This window comes from Pseudonaja textilis, chromosome 1 (assembly GCF_049901715.1).
Source record: "Pseudonaja textilis isolate UNSWEBS1 chromosome 1, rPseTex1.2, whole genome shotgun sequence".
Classification (NCBI taxonomy): Eukaryota; Metazoa; Chordata; class Lepidosauria; order Squamata; family Elapidae; genus Pseudonaja; species Pseudonaja textilis.
This window is the reverse complement of record NC_141990.1, coordinates 221,020,571-221,042,032: the sequence shown is the minus strand read 5'-3', so window position 1 is coordinate 221,042,032 and position 21,462 is coordinate 221,020,571. Positions and strand designations below refer to the sequence as shown.

Genomic DNA, 21,462 nt, shown 5'->3' with positions numbered 1-21,462 from the left:
TAGTTTCTCTTTTCGTCTTTTGGGTTGTATGGGAGCTTTCAAAAACAAAAAAATGCAAAAGAGGTGTGCCGTTTCTTTTGACCCCCTGAAGTCCTATTATGTTGCCTCATCGTGGGGATGATGGGTGTTCTTGGAAGGGATGAAAGAACATTAGATACGTATGCCGAGAGTATATGTTTCCTAGCGGGAAGGTCACCCCTGGGGCCCAGTCAAGGCAAGCAGCTATCTGCGCTGGGCAGCAGCAACATAGGAAGATGCTGGAGGCAATTGGTCACTTCAGTGAAAACAACAAAGGCGCCATCCATATGGCGTGACAGAAAGCAGAGGCAGCCATTCCTGTATTTGATTAAGAAAACCACATGGACAGACAATATAAAGAAGTATAAAGTGGTGCTGCATGTTTTTATTTAATTTATTTGTGTTTCACCTTTATTATTTTTTACAAATATCTCAAGTCAACTAACACAGGGATCCTCAACTGCCAGCTACAGCCCACTACCAGGCCTTGAGCCTTTTGGAACTGGGTGGAAGAAGTGGGCAAGCACATACATGCATCCTCACTTGTGTGAGTAGTGGACAAGCACATGCGGAACCATTCCCCTCCTCCCCTGCACCCGCTGGCCTGCAAAGCCAAAAAGGTTGGGGAAACTCTGGACTAACATATCCAACACACCTTCCTCCTCCTCTTTCAGAACAACAATAAATTCTGTGAGGTGTGTTGAGCTGAGAGAAAATGACTTGGCCCAAAGTCACTCAGTTGGTTTCCATGGCTCAGATGGGATTTGAACTCACAGTGTCCTGCTTTCTAGCCTGGTGCCTTAACCAATAAACCAAACTAGCCTCTCAGGTTAGATGGCATTCAACATGCTACCAAGGAAAACCTGAAGAGCATCTCTAGATTTTCTGGCACAATTGGATTAGAACCTTTTATGAATCTTGTTGCTTGGCATATTTTTGTAGATATCCCATCAATCCCCATAGTTAGTTTGCATTACAATGTGTTAGGGTAGGCTTTTCTTAGGGCATGAAATCCTGTATTATTTTAAGATAGAGCACATACACATGTATTCAAGGACAAGATATAAATATGAAACACAACAGTAAAATCAATGCAATTAAAATTGAAACTATTTATAATTAAAATCAATTAGCAACTCCAACCTTGGTTAAAGAGGTATCTTTGGCCATGTCCTAAATACTGAAATAATGGGAGGTCACATCCAGCACCTTGAGATAATTATCCAAAGCCTTGAAAGCAAGACAGGAAAAGTGAAGCCTGCATAGCAAGATAGCTAAGTTCTAGAAGGGAGTAACCGAACAGGTTCATAGGGGAAGAGGCAGCCACCGAAATAGCCATTGAGAGATCAACTCCCATATTTAAATTGTGTTCAGTAGGGAATTGGCAGACAGACCAGCCCTTTCAGAACAGGAATCATCATTTCTGAACCTTATGCCAGTCAGCAGCCTGGCTGCCACATACTCTGTAATTTCCTGAGCACCAATTAAAATAAAGAAATCGACACATTTTTCACCAATTTCACAGAAACCTTTTAAGGATACCCTTTGTATTACAAAGTGCTTATATGGAAATCACTGCACTGAGTAATCAACTTGTAGCCAAGCTCTTTATTCACACTTTAACAAAGCAAAGTACAGGATGCAGTTCTGCTTCTTTCCTTCTACCCAATAGTAATAATCCATCATTTCTCAGATTCTGGGTCAGCAGGAAAGAATAAGCAGGGGTTAAAAAAAAATAGATAGCTCTGGTGCAAAAGGAGAGGTTCCCTTGGACAAATTTAACATGTTTAACATGGCCAAAGGAGTGGAGGGGTACAATTGTGAGGTTCAATATGAAGTCCAGGTTTTTTTTTTCTCTAGACATTCCAGGAAGACAAAGGGGAGTTCAAAACTGCATCAGCACCCCTGTCTATGTAAAGTGATCAGTTGCATCAGCCAAACAGCCCTTTCGCCTTCTTCCTTTTAGTCTTGACAACAGGCATTTGTGCTTTCTGGGCTTGGGAAGATGGGACCTGGGAAGAAGAGGCACCGATCAGAATTAGTAAGTCAACCAGCCAATCCAAATAAAGAGGAGTAAAGTCAACCAAATGTAACCAAATAAGATTTCATCGTTTCACATTGACTTCCACAGCTGAGACCTAGAATGTGCCGTTTCTCTGGAATGTAAATAGCAATCAACACCAAGCAGTGGTGGTAGAGAAGTCTAGTTAGAAAATATCAATGGCACCCGCAAATTTCAGACACAAAGATGCCTCCATGGGGTTAGAACTTCACATACATAGGCAATAGAAGAGATTACTATGGATTCTTTCAAGAGGGCTCTTGAAAGAGGATTAAGAAGCAGAGTTGATCTCATCGGGGAAAGAGGATATATGGTTCTCCAAGTTACAACTAACCCTTTGAGGACACCCCTTCCTACATGTATCTAGTGATCGGGGACCCACCGTTGCTTCTTCCAAATGCTGTGCAGATGGCAATTGAGTCTCTGTCTTTTCTTCCGTCACTGGTAAATCTTCCGACTTTTCTGTAGGGTCCTGGGTAGCAGCATGGTTAAGGGATCCAGGGTCTTCTGATTCTGTCAAAGGAAGAAGATAACAAATGGTGGTGTGGGGCAATATAGTGCCTTGGTTAAAGTATCAAGAGTATAGAAATTATAACCAGGTAAGTTATCAAGAATGTATAAAGGTACTTCAAATGGAAATGCAGATGTAAAGAAGGGACTTCCTATTTATTTACGGTGGATAAAGCAAAGAAATATTCTAATATTCTAAAGCAAAGGATTCATATTCTAATACAGATGATTCTTAAAGTCAATATAAAGATGAAACCAGAAACTCTTCTTTTGGATTTAATGGAAAAAGACTTGGAAAAAATTTGGAACTTTGATGTTATTTATATATGTTGACAGCAGCAAAATTACTTTATGCACAAAAATGGAAGGACACTCTGATCCCTACAATGGATGAATGGTTGCAAAAGCTAATGGACTTAGCAGAGATGGCTACTAAATTGACCGCTTTGATAAAAGAAAAAAAAAACTTTTGGTGGCTTCATATACAGTAGCTGTTAAATAACATTGGAGACAAACATAGTGCCTTGTGGCAACACACAATGGCCAAAATGCAGAGGGAGATTCATTTATTGAAACACAGGGTCCTCATGCCAGCACTATCAGTGGTCAAGAGATCAACACGCCCCCATCTCTCTCTTGCAGTAGGTCAACTGCAAAACTATGGTAGATTCTGTCCCAGGATTACCAGAACCAAGTCTGGGAAGGGTTGAGATAATGAGAGTCTTGCAGAAACATCACCCTCTCAACAAGTGTCAAAACAGAGGTATCTTAAGACTTGGACTGCAGGGAGGCTTCGTGCAGGGTTATCCTTAACCTTTTAATTTCAAGGCTACTCCTTCAAGACACAGGGCAACTCACCACAAGGCAATTCAACAATTCAATTTAATTGTTTAAAATGATTGAAAAACATTTCAATTTTTGTGGTTCACATTTCACCAAGAACTGAGCTTGAATAGAAGGAGACATTTTTAAAGTTAAATCGCAAAAGCTGCATTGCACAATCCATAGCAATGTGGAACTACTAGTAATATATTTGCATTCCAATTCATACACTGGTTCCGGTGATGAAAATCAAGCCTGGCTGCTTTCAAACATATACCAAATAAAATCCTTAAGCATCCTAACCAAGACTGTACATCACATGGACAAGCCTAAACTGTAAAATAGCAAAAGCAAGAAAGATCTGGAGACATAAACACACGGCAACAAAATATTGTCATGGCAGAGGAAACTTCATGGTAGGCTAAGTTGAAAGCCATCAAAGCAGTAATTATAGTGGTTTAAGTGAAGACAAGCAGCTTGGTGGGCTCCATTGTTTGGAATTACAATCATCATAATCTGAAAGTTGTTAAATTAGCTGACCCTGAACCAGAATACTATGTACCATCAAGATATTGTAAACAGAAATTGCATGAAGAAATGGTAAGGGAATACAGGAAGGAGAAAACTTCAAAGGTTGTTTGATTCTCTTGAAAGATGACTTTCTCTTAGCCAGATAACAGCACAAAATCAACTGAATTAATTTACTTCTGGTCATTTGAGATAATAAGTAGGCTTGCCTTCTAAAGTAGGGGTCTCCAACCTTGGCAACTTTAAGACTTGTGGACTTCAACTCCCAGAATTCCTCAGCTAGATGTCTTCTCTGGCACTAATTGTTGGGGATGTAATGACAAAATTGGGATGTAATGACAAAATCTAAAGCTAGAGGAACACATTTGTAGACAACAGTCACAGACATGAACTGAATTTGGAAAAGATTCCCAAATAATCCTTAAACTACTTGGAAATTTGTGCTTGATTTTGTACTACTCAACCCAATTAGCAGAACATTTGCAAAAAGTAACTTACACTGTGCAAAGAAGCAAGATGTATTTCATAAAACAGAATATCCTTACAAAGAAATCTTAATCTATTTGTATTTTTTGGGCCACCTTTGCTTTGCTGGCTAAGGAATTCTGGGAATTGAAGTCCACAAGTCTTAAAGTTGCCAAGGTTGGAGACCATTGTTCTAAAGGGATGATGGCAGAGCAGACGCACCCTTCCCACACTGGATCCACTCACCTGCCTGGTGCTGTTTGCAAGCAGCTCTGGCTTGTTGCTGGGATACTGCCAAATAGAGCGATTTTAGGTTAGAAGTGAACAAGCGTCCATCTCCCAGGCAGCAGGCTTGGGGCAAAGTCTGAAAAACAAGAGGAGATAGTGTGCAGGGTGGAGGCTACAAATGGGATTATAGAACACAGGAAATAAGCGCACTACATTTCACCTTAAAAAAATGTGCTTGCTGAAACCTTGCTGGCAGCATTGCCATAGTACCAGCATCTATAATATGAAGGGCAATTCAGGAGTGATTTTGCAATACTGTATGTAAAAGGTCAAGATCAGGTACGAGCCCTAATTCCATGGAACACCTGTACTCCGCACGCAATGGGTGCCCTGTTATTTTTCATTTACAAAGAACTTTGGTACCTAGAGGAGGGAATTAGCCTTTGAGGGCGTGCAATCTTTGAAGAGGAGGCTGCCAGTCAAAGTAGAAAAAAAGTGGACCATAGAATAAAACAGAATATAAAATAGCTTCTTTTGTTTACAGGTAGTCCTTGACTTACAACCACGATTGAACCCAAGATTTCTGTTGCCAAGTAAGACAGTGAAGCGAGTTTTGCCCCATTTTTATGACTCTTCTTGCCACGGTTGTTAAGTTCGTAACATGGCTGTTAAGTGAATCTGGCTTCCCCATTAACTTGTCAGAAGGTTGCAAAAGGCAATCACATGACCCCAGGATGTCGCAACCGTCATAAATATGAGTCAGTTGCTAAGCATCTGAATTTTGACCACTTCCCACTTCTAATATAGAAATGGTACTAAAAGCTTAGCTCGAGAAGTGCCTCGCTCCTCCGTTTTCAGAAAGAGGACTTTTGTGTTGTGTTATAATGCCTTGATAAGGCCACCCTTAGAACTCTGCATCCAGTTTTGGTCACCACGATATAAAAAAAGATGTTGAGACTCTAGAACAGGGGTGTCAAACTCGATTTTATTGAGGGCCGCATCAGGGTTATGTTTGGGGAGCCGGGGTGGGCGTGGCTAGGGTAGGAGTGGCCAGCTCGATGTCACTCGTGTCAGGGGTGCCTGTGGTGGCCCGAGCGGTCTGCCAGCGAAAATGGGCTCCCAAGCTCCCTTTTCGGCTGCCATAGCCTCCTGCAAGCCTCTGCCAGTGAAAACGGAGCTCAGGAGCCAGTTTTCGCTGGCAGAATCACCATGGGCCGGTCCTTTGCTGTTTCCAGGGTGGTCCCGCAGGCCAGATCTAAGTACCCCGTATGCCAGATCTGGCCCCCGGGCCTTGAGTTTAACACACCTGCTCTAGAAAGAGTGCAGAAAAGAGCAACAAAGGGACTGGAGGCTAAAATATATGAAGAACGGTTGCAGGAACTGGGTATGCCTAATATAATGAAAAGAAGGACTAGGGGAGACATGAGGGCATTGTTCCAATATCGCAGGGACTGCCACAAAGAAGAGGGAGCCAAGCTATTCTCCAAAGCACCTGAGAGCAGGACAAGAAGCAGTGGGGTGGAAACTAATCAAGGAGAGAAGCAACTCAGAACTAAGGAGAAAGTTACAACTGTCAGTTTCCTGACAGCTAGAACAATTAATCAGTGGAACGACTTGCCTCCAGAAGTTGTAAATGCTCCAACACTGGAAGTTTTTAAAAAGAGGTTGGATAACCATTTGTCTGAAATGGCATAGGGCTTCCTGCCTGAGCAGGGGGTTGGACTAGAAGACCTCCGAGGTCCCTTCCAACTCTGTTATTCTATTCTAAGTGCTACACACACACACACACACACACACACACACACACACAAACACACACACGCACCCCTCTCCACCAATAAATGCTAAGAAATTGTTTTTCTCCAGCAGGACCAGAAGGGTGAGAACAGGTACTCTGTAGCATCCAGGCACAGGGACCAAGGCCCAAGGTTCACTCCACCCCCACCTCCCCAAATCCTGGACAGAGGGAGCCCAGAATCCTGCTGGCTGCCCACGTTTCAAAGGTTTCCAGATATAACTCCTCCATGTGCTGCAGCTGCTCCACACCCAACCAGACAGGAGAACAAAGTGTAAGAGATAACAGACCAGTCTCTCTGCAAGCACTGAGGCGCTCAAGGCCAGAGTCCAAAGCTTTGCCGGTCACCCACTCCTCCCACTGCAGCTTGCAGAAATGGCACAAGGCTCCTGGCCAATACTATAGGGGACAGCCTAGCACCGTGTTGGCGAACCTATGCCAGGCGTGCCGGAAGTGGCATGCAGAGCTATTTCCCCCGGCACACGAGAGGTTGCCCGGAAGAGCCCCACTGCGCATGCGCATGTGCGCCGCCATCCGACAGCTGATTGTTGGGCATCTGGCATGCATGCACAGGGGATGAAGGGGGAGCACGCAGGAGATGTGTGCGCATGCGCAGGGAGAATCATGCACGCATGCGCAAGGATGCAAAGTTCACAAGGGGGGAATCACGTGTGCATGTGCAGCCACGCAGTGTGCAAGGGGGAAATCTCACATGCATGCGCAGACACGCGGGGTGCGAGGGAGGTGCGCGCATAGGCAGGGGGCGTGGGGGGACCAGCACGAATTGCCTTCAGGCAAGCGCGCATGCAATTATCATGCTGAAAAAGTTAGCCACCAGTGGCCCTAGCAGGATGGAGTGGGAGGCGAGAGTGAATCATATACTGGCATTATGAGGACTCCCACCTTTGTTCCAGAGCCTTAAAGGGGACCAACTTGGCCTCAAGCTTCTCTCTGGACTAAATGTCTGAAAGCACTTTTAGTATTCCTGCTCTCCTGGTCTGGTCCTTTTCAGGATCTTTTAAACTAGAAATCCCCAGGATTTGAACCTGGGACTTTCTGCAATGCCAAGCAGGAATTCTGATTTTCATCTACAAGGCCATTCCCCTCCTTGGGTAAAAGAGGCTTTTCCGTTTGAAGTAGAAATGTTTGTTTCTCATCTCCTCTTGAAAGAGATAATTCTAAAAAAGATGACCTGGGCACTCCAGGAAAACAGGAGGGAAGTGAAGTGAAGATTATTTATACACATACCAACACATATATATACACCTGTTTGTATACCGTATCCCTTTGGTGTCTGTCCATCACACACAAAGCTACAAAAATAAAAAGGAATGGAAAAACGGTGGGCTAGCTATGTTTCCTTGAATTCCTAAACAAAAATACATGGTACAGATGTATTCAACTTAGCACAATTGAGCTTAAAATTTCTGTTGTTAAGTGAGACATTTGTTCAGTGAATTCTGACTTCCCCATTGACTTTGCTTGTCAGAAGGTTGCAAAAGTTGATCATACGATCCTGGGACATTGCAGCTGTCATAAATATGAGTCAGTTGCCAAGCATTTGGATTTTGATCATGTGACCATGGGGACGCTGGTCACCCTAGGTCCCTTTTGTTGTAACTTTAGTCATTAAATAAGCCGCTGTAAGTCGAGGACTACCTGTACAATAAAGAGGGGGAAATTCATCAGCTAAAATAGGCATGAGTTAAAAATTTGCACATCCAAATAATAAAAACAAACCCCAAAAGCTATTTAGGACATTGTGAAAGACCACCCAGGGGTACCCTAACCAGCTTTCCTAGGGCAAAGAGTATCACAGACCATTGGAAAAGCTTTGTGGTCCGTCCCCCTCCTCCTCCTCCTCCTCCTCCAGGTTTCCATCAGTTGTGCTCTGGCTGTGGTTAGAACCAAGGAATGGATGAAAGAGGCTACTTTTGATGGAGGCAAGATTGAGAAGAAGTTCTCAAGCCTGGGCAGGCTTGTAAAGGGCAGCAGGGTTTATGGAATGGTGTGAATGCAAGCCACCTCCAGCTTAATAGGTTGTCATCAAGAGTGTGAAATATGCCTAGAAACATACTTGATAGCTGGTGGAACTGCTTTAACCAGGAAGTAATTGTGTGTGCTTCTCTAAAAGCCATCAAATGACAAAATACAAAATGAGTGCAACACAAAGAATGAGAAAAGGCCACCGTTTATCCACAAGGTGGGTTTTTATTTTTTATCCCTATAAGCATAAGAACTGATACCCTTGCTTGGCATGGCCAAGCTGATTTGCACCTTTACTAGCACAAAGGATTAGCCTCTTCTGCAGGGAGTCAGAAGTAGCTGCTCAGCGAGATAACCCTTTCGCTCTTGGTTACGCTACCACAAGGATCAGAAATACAGAGAGCTTTGCTCTGAGCCACTGAGGATCAGCTCTCTTGTTGTATCCAGGGTGCAATGAGTTGACAGGTGAATGAACCCCAAAGGTTGGGCAAAAACAGCCAATAGGCAACTGGAGAGGCCAGATCAAAGGCAAAAACACAGTCATAACTCAGGGCAAAGTAAACCACAGGGGCCTGGCCCAGAAGAAAAACCATGTACCTGGGCGAGCAATGGGGCAAGTCACTGCTGCCTTTCTTTTCCTTGCCATCCATTCAACCATCCTGAGGGATACTGGCAAGGCCTAGGCAGAAATCCCAGAGCATGGCAAACCCCCTCGCCCCCACTTTCATAAAGTTGCTGTTCTCTATGTTTCCTCAAATCCTCTGTAAGATAACTTATAACTACATTTCAAAACAGAGTCGAGACCTCATTCAGGCCACGAAGATACTGGGCTTCATAATCAGACAGGAAAAGAATGGTATTTGTTTTGGTATTTCTTCTGGAAGGAAAATTGTGTCACTGTGAATGATGGGGGGCGGGGGCGGGGGGCTCTCTTAGTTAAGCATAGTCTTGTTTAGGATTAGGAAATTTCCCTGCATATATTTTGTATGTAGTTCTTTAAGGTGCCTTTAAAAGGGCTCTTGAACAGTTTTTCATATCCAATCATTGTATATTTTTCACCTATGGAGCTGCAAGAAGCAATTCATTCCATTTTCATTTTGAACTGTAGAGAAACCAGCAGCACAGCGTTCACCTCAATACATGGATCACAACAGGACACACTTGGATTTCTACATATTTTTCACCCAAATATCAATCTCCCTCCCTCCCATTGCTCCTGTTTAAATTCCTTGTGTGTGCAATCACGCTTGGCCAATTAAAAAATTCTATTTACTCCCCTAAACACAAATGTGAGCAGTTGTGTTGGTGTTTTGTGCATCTCGACACACCTCCTTTACGCAATGGTTTACAGTCCCAGAGTTGCAAACTACTGTGGAGTTCTATCACAACATCAATATTCCTGGGTTGATAACAATAAAAATGAATTGAGGTCTTCAAGGACAGATTTACATGTGGAAAATAGTATTCATGTGAACAATGTATGCATATCTGATGGCAGGAGAGTTTGCTTTGCATACCTCAACAAACTTTATAAATGATCCATCTGGAAGCAGCTGGGATAAGACATAGGAGTATATTTAAATTGTCCGAGGACGTGCTGGTGCCCTCTGATGCTAATCCAGCTTCAGACTTATTAAAATATGTATCTCAAGGTCTAACCTTTAACAGAAGTATAAACAATTAAAACAGTCTCTATGAATCAAATGGCAAAACAGGGACAGAGTACACCACCAGGAAAGTTACATTAGTGCTCTTCGTTTTAGCATCTACATTGGGAATTCACAGAATCAGTGCACTCATTGCTTCTACATAGAGCTCATCTTTAACAGTGCATTTTAATCCAGCAAGAAAAACAGCAATGATACAAAACACCTTTTGCTTTTCATAGCCACACATAAGTTATACATGCTGCATCTCTGCAGTTCCCAAGTCCTGCTTAAGACAGCTAGTGCTTCTTTGGAAAGAAGTGCCAAACTGCAACCACACACTTGCAGTAACCTCTCCAGTAACACACTAACAATTAATTCCTGACACAGTAACAGATCCCTAATGGCAGCTGCCTTTCTATGGCTTTCAAAAATGGCTCTATGTACAATTTAGTCCCAAGTTTCCAGCACCGTTTATGGATTACAGTTGAGGTGAAATGTTCAATAAAACTTTGAGTTCTTTGATGTTATCAAGCAGCATTTCTAATTTCCCCTGCATCATAGATTTCCATTAGAAATGCAACGTGGAAAGGTTTTTTTCCTTCAGAATCCTCATTGCACCCCCTCATGAGGGAAGTTAACAAACTGAGGAAATATGTAAATTCCTTTGCCCAGAGCTGCTGCCATGAGAAGACTGACGTCAGGCCAAGCCTGGAGGATGGCAATGCCAGCCATGTATATTAAGGGGTGGATATTCTGCCTATATTATGGCTACAGGACAGCAAGGCCAAGTGTGTATCAGAGGATGGAAGCTCAAGGCTGAAGAGAGGAGGAGGACGAGATTTACCAACCAGGAGCGCAATGGTTTTCAGGCTACCCGGGCAAAGATGAGGAAAGGTCTTGAAAAATCTCTGTTCCCTTCAAGAGATAAAAACAAAACAGAACTAGATTCTAGACATAGCGTGGTTAGACAAAAGGAGACTAAACTAAAGGAGAGACAGACAAACAAAGATAAAGAATCTGTGGAAAAAGCTTGATCGGTCAACTCTGCTTGCAAGAAGGAAGAATTGGGGCCCAACTTTGGGTTTCTATCAGTTCAAAATTATCACTTGGTAATTCCTGGATGGAGACAGATTAGGCTTCAGGAGGCATAATCTCTAATCTGAATGTCCTGCCAATCCTACCTAGATGCACTCAAATAAGCACTGGGAAGGGAGGTGGGGCATGTGGAAAAATGCCCCCACTCCCCCGTCATAAGCTTTTGAGGCTCATCCTAGCATTTAAATACAATCCCTAAAACTAAACCTTGATACAGATTAAGTCTTGCTTCTGCACCACATTTTTTGGTACGAACTTAAGCAGTGACAAAGGACAAGATCAAATGAGATTAAACAGGATTTCTTAGCCAATGGCTAAGAAAGATTGCTGAGAGTCCTCATCCCAAACTGATCATAGGTAGGCTACATTCTTCCTCTTCTCCCCATCCCCGTCTATATTCTCCATGAGATGCAAGATCGTTTTTGCTTGTTTTCTCTAGATTTTCAGTGTTAGAGGTCAATGAAACCATCCCTTAATTTAAAAAAAAAAGTTTTAAAAATTTCCTTAAGTTTAGGTTCTTAAAAACGGTTGTAGGTCACTCAAGTATTCTTGTTTTGGTTTTAATTTTCTCTTTGGAGCTAGACCTTTGGCAGGATAACAGTGTTTATCTCGATAAACCTATGTTACAGATTTGTAACAAGGCTGTAATGAGGAAGTAACTTTGGATCCAGGTTACTTAGATTCCGAGCTGGTCACGAATGCATAAACAAAACAGTGAAGGACAAAGAAACATCATTTAAAGATTTCCCATACCAAACATTTTTTTAAAGGTAAGAAATCTGGTAGCAACTGTAGATAAAAATTGTTAAGAGGAATCTGGATATTATCTTCAGCTACACCAAGACAATGTCCTTAGTTTATACCATACCAATGCTCAATCAGAGGAAATACCTTTTGGAAATTAAAACAAGTGGACAGGCACAAATAGCTGAGATAGAAAGTAACCAATGTTGCTTTCTGTTCCACGATTTATGGCCCACAAGCCACATCCAGCCCACAGTCTGTCACAGTCTAATAGCAGACTGGCTTGATGGGGTGTGGATGGGGCATTGGTGGCAGGGGTGGGACATCAGCAGTGGCCATCAGTGGTGATGGCCTTCCACCACAGTTCCAGTTTCTCATATGGCCCCTTGGGAAAATTAATTGCCTACCCTTGCAGTATATGCTACTTGAAAAATTATTGCCTTGTACTTCACCTGCAGGCCTGAGCATCTTCCTTGGTTCATTATCTATCTAATGGATGTTCTGGTGTAGCAGAAACATTGCTCCAAAGGTGATTTGTTCAAACTCTTCCTTTGACTTATACTCCCTATTGGAGAGTTCTCCTCAACTCTTCAGAAGTTTTGGCTGATGACTCCTGCTATCCCAGCCAGCATAGCTGTTGGCAAGAGAGGGCAGATGGTATAATTGAAAAATAGTACATAATGAGGAATACAGGTTGAGAGAGGTATGGTTAAAATGTTGAGGGAACACGTTGCATCCATCTGGTGGACAAGCAATTCTAAGTCACTTGCAAATGTTGTGTGAGGGCAGGCGGTCTCCCCGACTGTTTACCCAAGCACTCAATATCCAGAAATCCCATTTAACTATCAGCATTTATAGAAGAGAATTTTCTAAGCAGAGATGGAGTGCAGCAAACAGAAGCAGCTTTGGAGAAGCCAAAGGTATGCTTAGTGGCAGTGATGGAGCACTCCCACTTTTTAAAATTAGTATAACTATGAAATGGTGGGATGTTCAGGTTTATTGTAGAGCTGGAAGGGTGTTAGAGATCATATAATCCAATTCTCCGTCAATGCAGGTCTTTGCATCTCTGACTGATGGCTGTCCAGCTCCTGAACATCCCTAGCAAAGGAGAGCTCACTACTTCATATGGCTGTTTGTTTCATTAACTGCAGTCAAGAAGTTTCTCTTGACAACTGATCTGCTATTATATCTTCCCTCAGTCTTCCCTTCTACAGGGGAAACATACCCAGATCCTTTGACCATTCTTCGAAGTCTATGGTTTCCAGATTCCCTTAACCCCGTCATACAAGTCATTAATGAAAAGGATGAGCGGCACGGTGCTAGGCCAGAGCCTGGGTGCCCTCCATTAGATACTTCCCTCTAAACTGAACTGGAAGCACTTGATGTGCACTCTGGACATTTGACAAAAAAAGGCCTGGTCTGTATTCTCTGTCTGTTCTAGGTTCCTTGTAAACTCCCACAACTATCACTTTTATTTCTCCTTTTATTCTTACTGAGACATACTCTTTTTCCTGCATTTTTAAAAAAAATTACATAGAGTGCAACAGCTCTACCTGGTCTGTTCCTGTTAAATAAACCAAACATGCCGATTGTGAGTTTTAGCTGCTAGGTTTCAGTGATGCCTATCATGTCACATTTGCCTTCTTGAGTTGAGATTTTTAGTCTCCCTGTTTATTTCCTACACTGTGCATAGGGATAGAAATGCATTAGTGGCAGCACCTGGTCAACTTTATCTGCGTTGGGAAGAGCCAGACCTAATTAATACTTGAATGGGAGGCCGCATTCAAAATATTCATGAACTGGCAGAGACATGGATAACAAAGTCAGCCAATGGGAGCTGAATTGAGGGCTGAGACTGGAAGGAGTCTGGGCGTGGCTTAGCTCTGTGCTCAGCTCTGAAGGAACAAAACTTATCTGAACTGTTTAAAGTGAAACCAAACTCTCTCTGCTCTGAGCTCTGAAGCTGCTGCTTGTGTTTTGCTTGTGTTATGTTGGAATAGTCTACTATTGGTATTGTATATTTTACTCATATTATTATGTATATAAAGAAGTTAATGAATCCTGCTGAATCAGTCATCTGTGTGTGCTTTCTGGATTTGAATTTCTGCTGCAAAATCTAACAGCCACTGAGTTGGTTTTAAGGTTATAGGCTAGAATGAAAAATAAAAACAAACCAGAGAAAAGGTAATGGCAAATCACTTCTGTACTGTTGCCAAGAAAGCTATGTGGATGTGTCCATGAAGTCATGAAAGAGACTTTACTTTTATGTGGTAATACTTGAAAAAGTCAAGTCTCTTAGACTACACAATTTCCATCTACAGCTGGTATTAAGAATTTTTATATTTTGGGCAAAGTGATAATTTTTCATATTTTGGACTGACATTTAAGCAAGCTATTTGCTAACTGTTTAAAAAAAAAACTTTCATTAACACAATAACAACACGTTCTGCTAGATTTCAGCCCAGAGATAATTGGAGCGCACCATGAACAGGGTCATATGGACATCAAACTTCATTTCCCTCTGAAATCCAAGTTGTAATTTGAACATGAGGATAGGCCAACAATGACTACCGGATAACCTGCATTTACTTTGCAGGAAATGATCTAGGAGGGACCACATCCTACTTAGTAAAGTTAACTTATTGTGCTAGAAACTAGATTAATGACATTTATCTGCCCAGGAAGGAATATTTAGAAATAAAAGGATCACTTTGTTGACTAGAAGGCAAGATTAAAGAAAGGTAATTATATCTATGTTTGCATCTTAGTTGACCAAGGGTTGGCCTGCTAGCCAGACCAGCTGAAAGAAAGAAGTGGCCTTTGAAGAAAGCAAATATGGATATTCTTTTGATAAGATCTATAGCTTGCAACTATGGTCCAGACAACAGGAGGTTCCTCAAAGGTTTTTTGAATGATTTCTCATTAAGATCAATATGGTCAGAAAACTGTCTTCGAGAAAACAGTTTTATTACCAGTTGCAATCTTTTCCATACAATATATGGCTATGAGACGATACATAACCTATTTTAGATCAAGCTAAATTTATTGAGGAACTTGGCAAGGCTTAATGGGCGTTGCTTGTACCCATGACAGCCTAGCCTGAATATGCTCCCAAACATGAGGACTTCTTATATTATAATGAAATGGATGACAGTAATGAGAACTGGTGGGTTAAAGAAAGCAGGGAATAATTACAGAACATTCCATATCTTTATTTCATATCTTACAGTATCTACATAAATGTTAATTTATGCTTATCTCCCAAACCTCAATAACCCTTCAGATTTGTTGGAGTAAATTCCCCAGCCAGCATGGACAATTCTGGCTGGGAATCAGTGTTTTAGAAGGGTGATGTGTAGACTTGCCTAGGTGGAATACCCAATGAATTTTATAATCTGCAATGCATGTTGCATTAAGACTCAACTTCAGACAGTAATTTGCTCAAATAAGAATTCTTCTATCACATCTGAAGATCGTTGTCCTATAACAGCTGAACCCTGCAAGTTAACCCAACATCAGATAGAAACGGATGTTACATTACTAATGTTAAAAGGATGGGATGATGTCTCCATGATTATTACAATTTAGGTCCCAAAGTAAACAATAAGTTAGGAATGCAACAGCAAGTTAGCAATGCACAACAGATTTTCTGTGCATCCATGGCCCATTATTATGATGGTAGATATCTTGGTCTCATGACTATCTGCTTTTACAACAGAAATACCAGGGGTTTTTTTGTATGGGAATCATGTGTTCTATTAGTTGCAACCCCTACTCATAAATTCCTACTCTGTTATCTTTGCTGTGATCAACAGTACCTTAGTTTATAAAATCTAATTTATTTAATTACATTTCTCTTACTTTGTTCACAAGGTTCCTATCTGCCCATAGCCCATGACCCTATGCAGATGTATAAGAGAAGATGCATCTCTTCCTTCCACCTCCTGATTTCCAACCTGTCCTTAAAAAGTGCTTTGTGAACTAGATGTCAACCAGCACCAGCCAAATTAGAAAGAGGGTGGAAGTTGTGAACCAGGACATAGCCAGCATCTTCCACTCTGGCCATGAAGAGATCACTAGAAACTCTGTTAATAGATTTTGGACAGAGTGTTTTACAGTGCCTCACTGGCAATTTCTTTGAGTCACTTGAACACAACAAGGCTATGGCTATATGGTCTGCAGCCTAGAAGGGGGCAAATTTAGGGCAATATTAGCCAAGACAAAATCCCCCAATCCTCTACCTCTGTATAGTTTAACAGAAAGCCAACAATACTTGGGAAGGCTGAATCTGCATTTGAGAGTGGAAAGGGGGAACATATTGGGAAAGAGTGCCAAGGTTCCAGGGACCAAGTCCCTTTGTGAGTACAATCTCTAAATCGGTCATTCCCCAGGGGTAAGGCTGGACCCTTTCATTATCACACCAGAGCCTGCCAAGTGGTTACAAATATTTTCCCTGGCAAAACCCGCATTCCCATTTTTTAATATATTTTTAACTGATTAGGGCAGGCTTTGAAATTACAGCCTGGGCTGTGGCGGTGCAACTGTCAGATCTGCCCACATTCCCGTGGACAACCTCAGCACATGTTCCATTGAGGGAGGGCCGGCTTAATAAATCACTCTGTGGCCAGGAGAGTGCTGGGGGGGGAGGAAGCAAGCAGGGGGCCCGAGTATTGGTTCGTGGCTCAGAAGGGTGGGACCCAAGACCCAGGATTGGTAGCATCCATGCCAAGCCAGAGGGAATGAACTGGAGGAATTGTGGGACCATCGAGGCTTTGAAACAAGAAGAGGCACTCAGCCTAAAGATGTCCTGGTTTCTTCTTAACTACTCTGGGACAATAAGAACCATGGAACCATGGAGAATACTCTTCCTCTATCTCCACCTCCTGTTCTAGTGCTTCACCTTAACTAAATCCTGCTGAAAAACCCTTGGGTTTGTTTTTTGTTTGCCAATGAGAGAAGAAAAACCTTGAGCATAGGTAGAGAAACTGCAGCTCTATAGAGCTGCTTGTTGGACTATACGATTTTATCTCTTATCTGTAGATGCAGGTTGAAGGAAGATATTCCTCGACTCCCTCGGAGGAATGTAAGTTCCCGTCCCTGTGCTTGATGAAGAAGTCAGCAAGTGGGGACATTAATTTTGTACGAGGCCAGCCTTCATACCCCCAATGAAAGGGAAGGACAGGCAAACAGCACGCTCTTGCCATGCTCATGCCCACTCCGTGAATCTATTTCCTAGAATGGGCCCCGGGTTGAAGCTAGTGATGGCAGAACCCTGTACTGAAGACTTTAGGACCTCAATCCTTCCTAGACAACAAAGCAGTGGGGTGCTTTAATACTTCATCACCCCACCTATGTATTCGCATCTTAGGCGCCGAGGATAACCTAGGCGAGTAAAAAAAGGTTAAAGAAAGTTGAAGTGCTGGCAGAACCAGTTGCCAAAAAACAAATAGGGAAGGATGTCCTCCGAAAGAGGAGAGCCAGCAAAACTGATTTAAAAGAACAAACGTGATTCCCTTAGGAGAATGGAGCCGATCTGGCTTTGCTTCGTGCCACGCTTTATCCAAAGTGTTCAGAAGGGTTTGGTCGTCCCAGCTGCTTTCTGCCTGATCCCAAGTCTCAGAGATTTGCCCAACAACAGGAAAGGAGGTCTCAGCTTCCAGGTCATCCCAGGGACCCCACCAAAGAGGAAAGCCCTAGGAGGGTCAAGCAATGGGCTGAGAGGGGGGGGATTGAGGGGTCATAAGCGGGGCAGCCAATGGGGCAAACAGAAAGAAGGCAGCCAGCGGAAGTGGGGTGTGTGTGTGTGTGTGAGAGAGAGAGAGACAGGCCAGCGTGGCCAAGTGCTGCACGCAGTGTTTTCCTTTCCCCCCCATAGCCCCAAAGTTTGGAGAGTAAATGTCAGACACATAAAGGCCAGCTCTGTGGAACGGGGAATGCAGGGCTGCTGTCCCTGTGTAACTGCCGCATAATGCATAATCAAGGCAGTCTTTCCCCACTGAGGCACCCACCTAACAACTGACGGTCTATGCTCACTCGGAGACCACAGCAGCCCTGCCCGCTGCTCAATAACCTTTTCTTTCCTCTTCGGCCTGTTTCCCCCGGCTTGGCCTACAATCCTTTCTCACAGCTCTCTGTTAGGAAGAAAGGGGGTGGGGTGGGGGAAACAACATTGCGAAGGCCCCTTGTGGAATCTTCCCCACCCTCAGATTCCCCCCCTCCCCCGCTCCCCTCCCTCGGTGCCCTTTTGGCCTGTTTACAAGAGCAGTGGAAGCCTTCTTCGTTCTTCTGGATCAGAGCCAGAGGAAAGGTGATGAACAGTGGTGCTATTCAACCAGTTTGGCCCGGTTCTGGCGTACTGGTAGCGCGAAAGATCAGCCGAGACCGAACCGGTTCTCTCTGAGGAGTTGCTGTTGGGCTCACCTGCCCGCCCGGGTTCCCCTACTGACCTTTATTCCCTGCTTTTGAAGCGCAGCTGTTTTGCATGGCACAGCAGATTGCCGTGCGTCAGCTCTTGAAGCTACAGGGATTGCAGGAGGTGAGTAGGAAAGCCTCTGTACATGTGCAAAGTGCGTGTTTGGCATGCGCACATACGCAAAGTGTGTCCGCGCGCACGCAAAGCACGCCTACCAAGCTAGGCCCACTGAACTGGTGATAAACCTCTTTGAAACCCACCACTGGTGATGGAGTTACAGGTGCTTGGGAGAAAGGAAACCAAGGTTAAGGGAACAGGCCTGTAGTTTGGACGAAGGCCCAAAGCTTAGATGACATTAGTCCTGTGAACTCCAGGTGAGCTTGCTGAATAATGTTCTGATATTATTTTGTTTTTATGTTCAGTCCTGATGTCAAACTTGTGTCTATTTATTCTTTTATACAAAGTTTGTTCCGTTTGCTGTATGTAGAATCCAGAAGGCTAATGCTAGTAGTTGATGACACCAAGCATATAAAGGAGCCTCTAATTTAGTGGGGCCTTGTGGTGGTACTATTGGTATAAATCTTGCGGCAAAACAGATACCTGGGTTTGTTTCAGGATTAGGTTCCCATCATTGTTCTGTTATTGCTTGAGAAAATTTGCTTCAAGCTGGGTACAACACAGCCAAAAGTAATACAAAATGCTTGCAATATTTGCACTTCAATAATCCATAAACCCTCAATAATACATTTTCTATAATCATCTGGAAGGAATCAGTCCAGTAGACCAAATGAACATTCTTTTGTGGCTACAAAGTTCCAGTAGTTTTCACTGTGTTCTTTAAATCTGCCACTTTTCTGATGATTTAAATAACAGTTCTGTGATGTCTGAACCATAAAACTATTAAGTGAAAATATGGTATAAGGCAATCGTGATTTGGGAGTATGCCTTAATAAGAATGCAAGGAACTGTATTTTTAAACCATTAAGTTACTACTGATGACAAAGTGACTCTTTCACTCATAACCCCAAAGTATAAAAATATCAGAAATTTTGAAAATGCTTCCTCTGAAAAATCTAACAGCAATCCAAAGTTCTGAAGCCTTCATTTTTTCTCAATCTATTTTACATCTATTTTTTCTTAATTTTTATTTATAGGTTTGTAATATTTAGATCGGGGGTGTCAAACTGGTGGCCTGAGGGCTGGATGTGTCACACGCAGGCCGCATCCACCCTGCCTCCAAAAAGACAAAAAACATTGTGATACATCAAATAACATCACATGATGCGATTGAGTTTGACACCTGATTTAGATCAATTAGAATTAGAGTACACCAAGCACTATTAAGAAGGAAAAAAGAAAAAAAACATTATTTTTAAAGCCATTTTTTCTTTGCAGCCAGCCAACTTATTTCTGACACCTATGTATTTTATATTTCCTTGAGACAATTATAATCATCTTTGCCAGTCATAAAGGGCCACATTCCATTCTTCTATAGAACTATTGGAAAGGCAGAGATGGGGCCCACTTCTATTCTGCAATTTTTTTCCCCTGAAACTGGGTAACATTCATTCCATCCTTCTAATTTTTTCATTTTGAATTAGAATACTAGTTTTCTAACGTATCTACTTATTGTCGCATATGATGCCAGATATCAGGTCTTTACACGAAGGTGCTGATTATGAGCATATTGCCAGACTAGACAGCAATTTGACTGGGGTCAGAAATACTTCAGTTGTTAGGCCTTCCAACCATCTGTCCATTTCATTAGCAGCACATAACAGCTATAGCCAAGAAGATCAGCAGATATAAAGCTCCTATTGCAAATTATAGGCAGAAACGCCAATTTCAACCCAGTCAGAAATGTTTCTATCAATCTATCAATGGAAAAACTGCAACGAATCAGTCAGTATCTGACAAGGAAGAAGTGCAGTTTAACCCAAAGAAATAGCAAGGGAGTTTATGGTGCTGGAATGATAAGACTTTGCTTCCAAGTCCAATTCAAGGTGTTGGTTATCCCCTTTAAAGCTTTGCATGGAATGGGACCATGCTACCTGAGGAACTGTCTCACCCCAATGGGATTGGCCTGCCCCACTGGCAAAAGGGGCATGTTGCAGACCCATTGGTCAAAGAACTTTGGCTGGTGGGGTCCTGGAGAAGAGCTTTTTCTGATGTCGCCCCCGCCCATCAGAACATTGTGCTGCTATTGGAGGTGAGATATACCCCCATCCTCTTAATTTTCCGAAAGGGCAACAAAACTTGGCTCTGCCAGTTGGCTTGAGGTCTCGATGGGGTGCTCCACCTAGATGGGGCTAGTGGACTAAGAAAGAAGATCCCACTCCATTTCGTTCCTGCACACTGGTTCCTAGTTTGATCTAATCTCAATGTTTTTATATTTTTGTTTTTAATCTGTTGTAAGCCACCCGGAGTCTCTTAATAGCAAGATGGGCAGCATATAAATTTAATTAATTACTAAAAAGTTGGATCAAGAGAACCTTCAAATTTAAATGGGGGTCACTTCCAAATACACATACAAGCAATCTTTATTCCAGCTGTTCAGTATTACTATTATTCTCTGAAACAGCTAAAGCCCAAACAGCCACCCAATAGAAAGGGACTGTGAGGCACCAGGCTATCTCTTCCTAAATTAAGCTGCTGCCTAGGTTTGTAGACATCTCCATTTTAAGCTGTTTTTGTAAATCCAGCTCTTTAAAGCATAGGACTTCAAATCATGATGCTTTGTCACACAGATCAATACATCCTGAAACAATCTGATTCCCTGCAAGCATCTCTTTTGTTAGTGCTTGCCATCGTTCTATCCGTTTCATACTGATTAAATAAGTGCAATTGTTTAAAACAGGAAGGCTAAATGTTGCTATGTTGGATTGGTCCTTACTAATGTTTGCTATGTTGTCACTCTATCAAATGAAATATCTCTGTGTATTTGATGGCGCATGATTTGAGGATGCTAATCGTGAGAAGAAGAATCTCTAGAATTCAAAATTAAAAAAAATGTTTGTGAGGGTTCGGGAGATATTATATGCCATCAAGTCTATGCTGACTCTTAGCAACCGTACAAATTTTCTCCATCATGATCTATCCTTAAATTAACATTTTAGGTTACTTTATCGGATATTCACTGCTGTTAGTA

The 21,462-nt window shown here is 42.5% G+C and overlaps 1 protein-coding gene across 1 annotated transcript in view; it reads right to left on the bottom strand.

Annotated features, from left to right (window-relative positions):
- Positions 1-384: 384 nt before the first annotated feature.
- The window catches only part of NHEJ1 (non-homologous end joining factor 1), a 92,515-nt gene continuing 71,437 nt past the window's right edge, over positions 385-21,462 (bottom strand). The window contains exons 6-8 of the mRNA XM_026708014.2: positions 4,652-4,769; positions 2,463-2,593; positions 385-2,030 (exon numbers count right to left, since the gene is read on the bottom strand). Coding sequence (XP_026563799.2) covers positions 1,950-2,030; positions 2,463-2,593; positions 4,652-4,769 — 330 coding nt within the window. The 3' untranslated portion in view covers positions 385-1,949. The remainder of the gene's footprint in view (positions 2,031-2,462; positions 2,594-4,651; positions 4,770-21,462) is intronic.